Source organism: Wasmannia auropunctata, unplaced genomic scaffold (genome assembly GCF_000956235.1).
Source record: "Wasmannia auropunctata unplaced genomic scaffold, wasmannia.A_1.0 LD336078.1, whole genome shotgun sequence".
NCBI lineage: Eukaryota > Metazoa > Arthropoda > Insecta > Hymenoptera > Formicidae > Wasmannia > Wasmannia auropunctata.
Genome location: NW_012026812.1, coordinates 1,711,736 through 1,723,998, shown reverse-complemented (window position 1 = coordinate 1,723,998; position 12,263 = coordinate 1,711,736). Strand labels below are relative to the sequence as shown.

Here is a 12,263-nt window from a genome sequence, read left to right as displayed (position 1 = left end):
AGGTTTCATGTATTAAACACCATTAACAGTAAGTACATTTGGACATTTAGTTGTTTTTCTCCCTGTTACATTGATATCCTATAACAATAGTTATAATTCATATATATTTTTTTTTTATAACAACCCTAAATATAAAGTAGAAAATGACAGTCACACACACTGTATAAAATAGGAAGTAATCTTTACTAGTTTCTTGTATACATTCTGCTTTAAGTATGTAACATATTACATAATACACGGATCCTTCTTTTTATGATATAATCGGCCGTTATAACCCTCAATTAATATGGATAGAAATTTGTTCTTGGAAAGTATCGTGAATCGTGTAATGAGAGATTATGCATAGCGAAGTGCGATGAAAAACCGATGTTGAGGAATGAAACAAGGAAGACGAAAAGAAAAATATACATGTGTTCCAATATTTATAAAAGCACACTCTCTCTCCTAAATACAATAATATTATAAGAAACAAAAATATTAATTAACTTCGTATTATTATCGATACAGGAATGGATGGATACCTAAGATGAGAAACGAACGCTGTTCGAATTGCTGCACGAAATTACCCTAGGTGGGTGTCTCGTCCTAAACGGAAATGATTATTTCGTATAATCGTAATATGCAAAATCGGTTCAATTCATTATATATAAATGTCGCGATCTCACTTGTACGCCATTGAGTCTTCACGCGGCTCTGTCCCTGCGTCAAAATCACAGAGCCCAAAAAACGCTAGTAAAAAATGTTGAAAATATTCAATTACTTTCTCACTATGTACACGCGCTGCTCGTTGTACGAAAGATTATTACATCCTCGCGCGCAAGCACGGCGGTGCGCGCGAGGGGGCACCTTCCGTGCTTGCGTTTTTTCGAGCAATAAATTGTTACATTCGTGTGTTCTTACATACTCTCTCTCTTTCTTTCTCTCTACGCTCCGTCAGAGTATCTTGCCTCTATCAGTTGGTGCTTCGTGTACCCGTTTGACACAGCGTAGAATCGATAACGTTTAATGTAAAAAATAAAGGGCACGTTCTTTTTCGCGGTAACGCATGAACAAAGATCTCGCGAATACAATGTAAAAACAGTGTTGCCTCCGGAAATAGATTTCAAAGTATATATATTGCGTGTGTCAATGGTCACGTTAGTATATTCTGTGTAAAAGAAGCACATATAGACTTTGTTTTTTTTTTATTTTAAGAAATGTCATCGACAGTATAATCTTTTGAGCAGAGAATCAACAATATATACCAATGGTAAGTTAAATATGTGCGACTTTATGTATAACAACGGGGAACTTTCGTTCTGGCGCTGGTGTTCGTCTTATCATTTCTATGAGCTTTCGACAGGAACACGCAGCTGCCAATCCGACTCTCTTACTTTACAATAAATTATTACTCAGTTCTTCAGAATTAAAAAAGTTCACTTTTCAAGTCTATAGGTGAATTAAGTTTAGAAGAGTAACGTGCTCATGCCACCCATTTCACTTTGCTCCTTCACAAAGATCTCGAAGTATTGGTATATGATTGTGACAGCGAGCAAGATACCGGTACCGGAACCGATCGCGCCCAAGAAGTCCGCCAGTACGGAGAGAGCCCCGATACACAGTCCGCCGAACGCCGCGGCGGTCGGAATATATCGATTTAATTCGCGGATCATGGAATTATCTCTGTGGCCCCGCATCACCATCTGCTGCTCTCTCAGTTGTTTAGCAACCTAAAAAGTTCAATGATGCATATCGTAAATTTTTATATTACGGGAGGATTATACCGCTTTAGAGCGGAGAAAGTTATACTGACGTCCTTTGCCGAACTTCCGGAGACCTCGATCCACGTCTTGGAGAAGAAAGCGCACGAGCCGAGCATGAAGAGAATGTAGAGTACGGCGTGGACAGGATCCTGAACGATGTGGCCGACCGATTCTGGAGGTGATAGGTAATAACATAATCCGCCCACCGGATACGATCTCGCGGGCCCTCCGCCACCCACGTCCGACCACACGCCCAGCAGATTCACTATAAGATTCCCTTGGAACTTGACGGCCAGCATCTGAGAGATGACGTACAAGTTGGACACCAAGGCCGACTGCAGGATAATCGGGATGTTGCTGGTGTAAAACAGTTTGATCGGATAGCTGCTGTACTGGCCGCGATATCTGGCGGATTTGATCGGAAGATCCACACGGAAGCCCTGAAAATGAACCGATTTGATTTTTAGAGACCAGTCACTCACGGTCTCGTAAGATCTTTGAAAGATCAGCAATTACTAATTTATATATATATATATATAAATTTTAAAGCAAGTGCAAACGCCCTGTGATTTATCTGTGCAATTCATATTACTTGGATCTGTGTAATTTTTATTACCTGGAAGTATATAACGATAGCGAACACTAGAATGGTGGCGAGGAGGTTCATCAGATTTGGAAGATTCTGTCTGTAGAAAGCTTCTCGGAGGGCTCGGACTTTGTCCTGCCTGGTGGCCAGCAAGTGGAACAGCGCGATTACGGCTCCTTCAAATTCTGTGCCACGACCTGTTGAACATACAGAAATGTAATTTTAGTTTATCAAAGTTAGATGAACACGGGAAGAACATTTCTACATATTATAGTTTTTTCTTCCATAATAACGAGAAAATTACCGGTGTTGACCGTGGCCGGCGAAAAGGCCTTCCAGACAATGGTCTCGCAAATATTGGTGGCGATGAAGAGAGAGATTCCACTTCCCAATCCATATCCCTTCTGGAGAAGCTCGTCCAACAGCAACACGATAAGACCAGCGACGAATAACTGGATGATAATCAGGAGGCAGACGCCAGCTCCAATTTCAGTCGGATCTCCGTACATCCCGGTCATTACGTAAACGATGGCCTGTCCGACGGTAATAACCATGCCGAATACTGTACGTAGAAAAAAAAAAAACGTCACTTACGCCTCATTTAAAAGCAATACATTAAAATTTAACGATAGTACATTAAAACTTATGCAATTACATTTCTGCGCGCCGTTGAATAACGCTCTATCCTTCGGCGTATCGCCGACCTCGATAATCTTCGCGCCGTGGAGCAGTTGCATGATGAGACCCGAAGTAACGATCGGCGAGATGCCCAATTCCATGAGGGTGCCTCTGTTCGACGCGAGTATCACGCGAATCCAGTAGAACGGATCCGCGCTGTCCGAAGACATGATACCGAACAGTGGAATCTGAAAGTGACAATATTATGCGTTTACATTTATTTGCCTTATCAACAGTATTCTGCAAGTCAAATATGAAGATCTATTAGCTCACCTGACAGCATACTAAGAAGATAAACAACGTGATCGCTGTCCATAGTACTTTTTCTCTGAACTGGATCTATGGAGAGATGCAGAAACATCATGGATCTATCTTATAATTCCTCTGACTGTAACTATCTTATGATAAGATAAATTAACCCTCGGAGGATGCATCCTTCGGAGGATTATGGCTGAGTCATTCTTTGCTCTATTAGATAATCAAAAGGTCGCTCCGCATATAAATATAATACGTGAAACAGAAGTTAAAAAAAAAGGCAGTTTTCAAGTATCAGATCTTTTACATCCTTGCGATTTAGAGGGTATGTACGAGCGATCTTTGAAAATTAATGAATATCTCGAGTGACCCAGCCACCATCAATCAAAGATATTGTAAATATTGTAAAGACACATTAAGGGACACAGTAAATAGGAGCTTGTCAGGAGAAAGGTATCAAGGAGAGCCTCTTAGCTTGAGATGGAAACAATTCCACGCTCTATACGGACAGTGTGCATCGTAAACAGATGGTGACGGGAGTACTCCGTCTCGTCCCACACTTACGCACGCCCGGGACGATCGGGGCGCGATTTGGGAAAAACGGTACACGAAACTGTAAATACAAGAGCGAGACGGAAATAGCGCACTGTACGTACGTCGCGTGCGGGCGGCTTACCTTCCGTTGCGGCTTCGCTATTTCCGGCAGTATGCTGCAGAACGGCTTTATCACCTCGAGAAATTTGACTGAAAGCAGAAGGGTTGAGGGCGGTTTAGCGGCTGTCCGCGTGCGACCGGGCGCGATTCGCGTATCGCCAGCAATATGTTTGCGCCGAGAGGAGGTTACACGCGCGTGAAGAAACGAGAGAGCGCGGCGCGCGGGGTTTGCGGCGAACGGCGAATCCCGCGGATTGCACTTGAAAAAAAAGAGATCCGGCGGCTGGCCCTTTAATTTCTCCAGGCTCGCGAACGCGCGCGCGGGTGGGCGACATATACTCACATCCCATCCTGGCTGCGTTCCGTCGACACGACTGTCCTAAGCACCGCGGATCGAGTGACCTTCCCTCACAGGATCCCCGTGAATCGACACCGTCTCGCAAAGTAGCCTCTCATCCAAGCGCACGAACGCGGCCGCGTATGCACGACTGGCAGAGCGTAGCGCGAGTCGTGGCTCACCCCGCCGACACGTATCAATATGCCAGTGTCACGTGACCTGATGATGTTGGCCGGCGCGCTTTCGCACGCGCTCCCGCGCCCGGCGCCAGATGGCGCGGCGCGCCGGTCGATAATCACACGTGGCACCCCGGCGTTATCCAAGGGGAGTATATTTATGAGAAACTTGGGTATTATATCGACCTCGGGTAAATTTTCGTGAATCGCTTGATAAGCGGGTTTCGAAATACAGCGGTACACGACGGGTTGCATAACAGTAGGTTCGAAAAATTTTCCGCGCTACGTCAAACGCTAAATTTAGCTGTAAAAATATTCGAATGTTTTTGAAGAAGATAATTATACTTTATTTATAATTATAAGACTCGCAATTTTCTTTAATGCATTTTCAATTTTATTTAATGCAGCGAAGTCTTATATAGCCTCTCTACATTTTTAATTGAACGCCTTATTGACATTCGCATTATCGTTTACTTAATTTCTCTCTGCGCTTATAAGTAAAAAAGATTATGATATCAAGCAATTTATCATATGTATAATAAAACGATGCACATAACTTTCTGTAACTCGAATGTAGTATAGCAATTACTTTAAGTATCATTTATTATATTACGAGATCATTTTTTATCAATATATTAATTCTCTCCCAATCTCTCTTTTATGTAAGATTATTTTTCTTCTATTGTACCGTTCCTTATTTCTATAAATTAATGTCTAAAAATAAGAAAATTATGAACGTATTAAATTTATATTTTAAATATTCTTAAAAAAATTGCTATCGAGAATTTAATGAAGAGTTGTTTTTCGGAATTTCCAGAGAAATCTCTCTGTCTCTCTCTCTCTCTCTCTCTCTCTTTTATGTAAGATTCTTTTTCTTCTACTGTACTGTTTCTAATTATTTCTATAAATTAATGTCTAAAAATAAGAAAATTATGAATGTATTTATATTCTAAATATTCTAAAAAAATTGCTATCGAGAATTCAAAAATTGCTATCGAGATTGTTCTTCGGAATTTCCAGAGAATCTGTATAATTTGCATAAATTGCAATTGCAATTAAAAAAATATGCCTCTGTGTGCCGCAGTTTGTATGTACAACACTGCTAAATTTTTATACCAAGTAAAAATTACACAATTTGCTACGTTGTTTCCCTCTTAAGCGTTCGCATGATTGAACATCCGTACATATCGGTCAAGGGCTCATATTTTATGCAAATCAAGAAACGTATGATGGCCTGTATAACAAATGACTTGTTACAATTGACTAATTTATCACTTTCGTTATCTTCGCTTTCATTTACATACACGCGCATATCCACAGCTAATATTATATTTATGATTTATTCAATTTTAATTATCATTAATTATTACGTGAAATTTTTCATAATTTTTTACAAATCTGTTATAAATATTTTATTTCTTCCACAGTTTACGGATTGCTCATCTTGCCAATATCAAATGTACAAGATTTACTACTGCGGCAGATCAGGAAATGATGTATCAGACACTCCTTTACGGAGCGCTAATTTGCATAAGTCCGACGTGCGCGATGATTTGCATTATATTTAGATACATAACTCAATCTCATTCAATAGCGCTTACACGTACGTTACGCATTTCCTCAGACATGTATTCCTCTTGGAAGAAAAACATTTCTAACGCGAAAAAATTTTTGAAATCTAATAAAGTATGTCAAAATCGCGGGTACAAAAATGTTCACGTAACATCTCCTACATAAAATTGTTCTCACGCCTCACGATATCGCACACGCCTCGTCGTGAAAGCTCGCGCAATTTATCTTCGCGTATAACGAAATTATAAATCAATATCCACGGTCTTTCACCGTCGAAGATCATTATCGTTAAGTAATATCGATCGTTCGAAATATTTCATTTTCACGTTAAATGACGCGATAACACGCGATCAACATCAACGATTTCGCGAACTGTCAAAAGAGAAGAAAAAAAATGGGAAAGAGTATAATTTGCGTTGGTCATTTATTGTGTGTACCGTGCCGATATTCATCCGTCCGTGGCGAGCAGCGATATTTCTTCGCAGGTGTCGACGAAACCGTGTAAAGTAGGAGAGCTTGTATATAAGAAGCCGGTGTGCGTTTAGATTTTACTTGTTCTTTTCAGCCTATACCCTGAGCCTATTCCTTTCCAATCGCGCACTACGACACTCTAAAGTATCCACGTCATGAGAAGAGCAATTTGTAAATACGTGTCCCTGGCGTGCGTTCTCGTCGCCCTCGTCCGTGGCGGGTAAGTGAAAGGACATTGCATCCACAAATTGACGAGGTGTCAACACGTACTCACACGTTTAATAAAAGGAAGCCGTACATTAAGCAATATTTATTCTCCTGTCGAGAGACAACGAGAAACGAAAGCTGAGTTTTCGCAGCTGGATTTTTCGATTAAAACTATAGACGTAATATAACATTGTTATAATATGTAATAAAATCTATGTATAATATTTGTATTGTGAGATGAAGCATAGCATCCAAAGAGTGCTGTCGAGTTGTGTCGAGTATTTAAACTGGCTTATCTTTATCAAGATTATTCTACGAGATAAAAATATTTTTTCACAAAAAAAATCGTTAATCAAAGATAAAACGTGTCTAACTATGTTACGGCTTCCTGGAAATAGACACAATTAAGGAGAGAAACCGGTTAAATTTTCATCATAAATGTGCATTGAGCTGAGTCATTCGAGCCGCAATTTTGAACCTTATCAATAGAATAATAATCGTTATTTAAAAAAAAGTACTTGCAATGGGAATACTTGCATTCTTATCGCAAATAATTTTTTCAAAAATTGGAAAAACCGCACATTTCTATCTCTCTGTCCACGCAATCCTTTGTATTCAGTTTTTTTTATAGAGACAGACTGGATAAGTCTTTTGTATTCAGCTATGAGAGATAGCGTCTCTAAATTTTTTTTATTTGTAATATTTAAACTGAATTGTTGATTACTTTGAACGAATGTTGTTCATAATCAAACGTTTTATGAATCACACATACATGAAATAATCTCATTTTGTAAACATCACGTATTAAAAAAATATTTTTTCGGATCAAGAGAAATAAGCATATATTGCGCAATCTTTAGAAAACGTGATATTACAGAAATAATACGTACAAAGATCTATTTTCATAAATAATTCTATAATTATTACTGCTAATATAAAAATATATTTTAAAGAGAAACTTTGATGTATAAATCAGCCATCTATCGTTGCATTGGAATTGAGTAGATTTTATGCGCAATTGATTTCTGTATTCTAATTTAACTTTATTCGAAGTACGTTTATATAAAATGCATAACGTGGCTATTGCGGCAAAATAACTATATGTTATATTTTGTTATTTTTCTACTTGAAATATCATCGTGCATAAAGAGCTAACAATTTGCATTTCTAGCAGGTAATAATTGTGCAAGTTTCCTTGAAAAAAAATCACAAAATAATCGCAATTACTTCCACAATTAGCGTGGCTCAAAAATTGTACAAAAGTCTTAGGCCGTGAGCAATGAAGGAAATATTACGAATAGGAATAAATTTCAATCATTAAAACTCGCGTATTCCACAGTACACGATTTCTGATAATAAAATAAAATTCTTATATACTTATTTTTGTTCGTAATATTTTTTCCATCGTGCTCACAGCCTTTTAATCGTTAAATGTTATCATTTCAATATTAATCGTTAAATGTTATCATTTCAATATTAGCAAAGACGTATTGATCTCGTGTTTTCATTTTTTTTTAAACGTTAGCGGGTTTTCTCAAGGTATATTATTGTACATGAACAATTAACGGTCGTCGAAATTAATGTCTAGAAGTGCATTTTCGGTGGCATGCCATGCCATGCTCACGGAAGACGACTAATTACTTATTTTTCTTGAATTCTAAGAAAAAAACAACGAGTACAATTAAGTTAAAAAATCGAGAAAAATTAATCTACATTATTGAAGGTAGAAATGGACGTTATAATATAGTAACTGATCAAACTTCGATTAACCCGGTGATCTGATTAAGTGATTTATCAATTAATTTAATTTATCAATTAAGCTATTGTGGTATTTTAACACGGAAAATTAGAACTACTAGAATTAAATTAAAAATTTATTTTTATGTTTTTATTTTTATGTTTGGAACAGAAGTTCAGAAATCTCAATTTCAGAAATTTTGCTACGAGACATTCTGCAGGTCAATTATGATCGCTGATCAAAGTTAATCGGAGTCCGGTCGAAGTCGTCCCGCGAGAGGCTTCGCAATGTAACGAATATTTACATCTCGATAACCCTTTGACTGAAACGCGCGCGCGTGTTGCATTTACGATAACCCTTTCGACTGGAATAATCAAAACAAGTATATTATAGTTCTTATCGGTGCAGTTTTATCACGTTATAATGAAATAGCCGTCGCCGTGTATTTTGCCGCTCAGCGGCCGTCGTCGTCGGGATGATTGCTGGTAATTCGAGGCAATAATCGATGTAATTCTCCGCGCGCGTGAGTTTAATCCATTCGCCTCAGCTCGCTCCTCCTGGACACTCGCTGTCGTTCGTTTGCGACGATTTATTGTCACGCAACGTCAGCAATTCGATTTTCGGCTTTTCACTCCGCAACTCGCAACCCCGGCTCCCCGAACGAATATCACTCGAAGAAAATGACCACGTAAATATATAATATCAACTTGTTACGTAACTTGTTTTGACAGATCGATCATAGATCCGTCTTGCACCTGCTTCTTGCGCCTTTCTGCACCTCCTCTATATCTTTCTCGAATTGAAAACGTATAAGCGAACGCGAAGATAAAAATACCGAAGAGTGCAAAAGTGTGTTTACATGGCGTGAAAAAAAAATAGACGGGCGACTGTTCTTTTTAATTGCACTTTTTTATTTCGTCTCTCTCCTTTAAACTTTGACGTTTTGTTTCGAACGTAGGAAGTGCAAGTGCCGCCGAGTATAGCCGGAAAAACAAACTTTGTTGTTTTAATAATGACAATATAATGACAGCTCTATTGTTGATGTTTTGTTGAATGACACAGGCTGGTATTTATAAAGACTATTATTAATATTACTCGCATGTTATTCTTGTGCCGGAAATCTGGCGTGTCGCGTCACGTAAACACAGCTGACATTTCCATTGATTGAAATTGATTGAAATAATGAGGGCATTGAACTTCAAAACAATTGCAATTGTTACGTGTATGTACATAATCTGTGTATTACTGACCGCTAATAATTAGAATTATAAATAGGTAACTGCAGCAAGAGTGATATAATTTATATTGACCATCAGTTTTTTTTTTTAAGTTTTCTAACCTTACAGGATGCATGTGTATAACGCAAGTATCGCAATCTGTTTGCAGGGAGGCATGTAAAAGTGATAGAGTGGAAGTTGAGAAGGTGACAGATGCTTACGGCCTTTCCGAAGGCCCTCACTGGGACCATCGCACCCAAAAGTTATATTTCGTTGACATATACAATCAGTACATACGCAGGTTAGATCCTGCAACAGGTGATGTGAAGAGCGTGCACATAGGTAAGATTTCATATACCTTACGAGCTTTCCTATGTTTCGTTGAATTTATAGCAAATTTGTAAGTTCCGATACTCTTTCAGATCACGGGCCTATTGGAGTTGTTATACCCGTGGATGACACGACTGACCAGTTTGTAGCAGGTGCGGGAAAAGATGTTGTTCTCGTTACGTGGGACGCGGACGAAGATGAATTGGGGAACGTCACAGTGTTGTGTTCGCTCGACTCTGCTCAGTCTGACACAAGGGTCAATGACGGCAAGGTGGACTCGTATGGAAGATTTTGGCTTGGTAAACTGGAAAATATCTCACGATTAACTGAGATTAATGTGACCTGTTGATCTGCAACGATTAATATTTTTCACAGGTACTATGGGTAACGAAGTCAATGGAGTGATAGCTCCCAATCTAGGAACGTTGTATCGCGTTGACGACAAGCTTAAGCCTATGAAGGAAATATCGCCGGTTTCGATAAGTAACGGATTGGCATGGAATATTGAAGACAACACCTTCTACTATATTGACTCACCTACTCGTCAGGTTGCAGCGTATGATTACGATCCGAATAGTGGAACAATATGTAAGATTTTACTAGGTTTTCCATTCAAAATTATTACAAGAAAGTGTACGTCGTATGCTGAAAATAATCGTGGAGCGTACAATTTAATAATAGAAATTAGGGAGTGTGTAAGCTTATAGCTTTTTTTTATTTCAGCTAACAAGAGGATTGTATTCAATCTCAACACTACCGATGTGAAAGGAGTACCCGATGGAATGACCATAGATGCAGATGGCAATCTTTGGATAGCAGTATTTGGTGGACATCACGTAAGTTATAATGTAAAGTGAGCGACATTTAAAGATTGACGAATTGTAATATAATATTCTATAAATTATATATATATGTATAATGTTTTTAATTTCATTATAAGTAATATTAAAGAAAGAAATACTATTTTACATTTGTAGCAAAGCTGAAGTCATTAAATGCGTCTTTTGTAATCTGTTGTTACATCAACTTGAAGTATATTTTTTTGTAAAATTAATGTTTTCCCTGGATATTAATTTGAAATGTTCTCTTGATTCATTGAACATATCATAAATAAATTTAGCAGCTCAAATATATATGTAGTATAAATATATATAGAAAATGTAATGTAAAAAAATATTCATGAAAATTATTGGAGTTTTCTAAATCCATGAAAATTAGCCATCGTTACATTGGAATAGAGTAAATTTTACGCGCAATTGATTTCTGTATTCTAATTTGACTTTACTCGAAGTAAGTTTGTACAAAACGCATATAAAATGCATAACGTGGCTATTGCGGCAAAATAACTACGTATTATTTTTCGTTATTTTTCTGCTCGAAATACTGCACAAGGAGTTAACAACTTGCATTATCAAGCAGATAACATTGCGCGTTTCCTTGAGGAAAAAAGCCACAAAATAATTGCAACTGACGCAATTATTTCCATTACAACGTGGCTGAGAGACTTATGTGAAGTTCGTCACTTTAGACGTGAGCAATGAAGGAAATATTACGAACAGGAATAAATTTAAGAATTTCAATCATCAGAATTCGTGTATTCCACAGTACACGATTTCGGATAAAATGAAATTCTTATATTTATTCCTATTCCTAATATTTCTTCCATTGTACTTACAGCCTTAATCGATGAATGTTATCATTTCAGTATTAGGAACATCTTATTGATCTTGTGTTTTATTTATAGGTCATACACGTGGATCCGAGAACAGGAAAGATGTTACGCAAAGTTAAGATCCCAGCTGAAAACGTAACCAGTGCCATGTTCGGCGGTCCGCTTCTGGATACTTTGTACGTGACCACATCGGGCCACAATTTAACTGCAAAGCAACGAAATGCGACTCCTCACGCTGGTTCTGTATTCGCGGTAAAAAACCTAGGAGTTCGTGGAATTCTCTCGAATTCGTTTGTGAGGATGGATTAAAAAAAAATCGAAATAGTTCTGAAAAGAGGCCTGAAGGCACATCTTGCGCGAAAATTTGTTGTATTCCTAAATTTTATGTTGAAATTAAAAATTCTTAACGGTTCTCCTAAAAAGTATTTTTTTTTTTCGTTAAGCCGAATATACACGTACAAAGGAACACCGAAACGCTTGTTATTATTATTTATTGCACGAATTCAGTTACTATATGCAGCGAATACTAAACTTAAAATGTTTACATAACATTTCCTAAAACTGTTCTCATATCTCGCGATATCGCATGCGCCTCGTCGTGAAAGCTCGCGCAATTTATCTTCGCGTA

The 12,263-nt window shown here is 38.0% G+C and overlaps 2 protein-coding genes across 3 annotated transcripts in view; one reads left to right on the top strand and one right to left on the bottom strand.

The window, feature by feature from the left end:
- Positions 1-164: 164 nt before the first annotated feature.
- LOC105448781 (protein transport protein Sec61 subunit alpha) lies at positions 165-4,459 on the bottom strand. The gene is made up of 8 exons (XM_011687541.1): positions 4,259-4,459; positions 3,938-4,005; positions 3,280-3,345; positions 2,984-3,194; positions 2,633-2,890; positions 2,359-2,525; positions 1,793-2,182; positions 165-1,709 (listed from the first exon to the last, which is right to left on the bottom strand). The coding sequence occupies exons 1-8, from the start codon at positions 4,263-4,265 to the stop codon at positions 1,446-1,448; spliced, it is 1,431 nt and encodes a 476-aa protein (XP_011685843.1). The 5' UTR covers positions 4,266-4,459; the 3' UTR covers positions 165-1,445.
- A 2,011-nt stretch (positions 4,460-6,470) lies between these two features.
- LOC105448775 (regucalcin-like) overlaps positions 6,471-12,263 on the top strand; it is a 19,445-nt gene continuing 13,652 nt past the window's right edge. Inside the window, exons 1-6 of one of the 2 annotated variants that reach the window (XM_011687533.1) lie at positions 8,727-9,104; positions 9,803-9,975; positions 10,056-10,262; positions 10,339-10,551; positions 10,687-10,799; positions 11,708-12,057. In XM_011687533.1, coding sequence (XP_011685835.1) covers positions 9,097-9,104; positions 9,803-9,975; positions 10,056-10,262; positions 10,339-10,551; positions 10,687-10,799; positions 11,708-11,944 — 951 coding nt within the window. In that variant the 5' untranslated portion in view covers positions 8,727-9,096 and the 3' untranslated portion in view covers positions 11,945-12,057. Of the gene's footprint in view, positions 6,692-8,726; positions 9,105-9,802; positions 9,976-10,055; positions 10,263-10,338; positions 10,552-10,686; positions 10,800-11,707; positions 12,058-12,263 lie in introns of those variants that run through there. The other variant, XM_011687534.1, reaches the window with a different exon arrangement.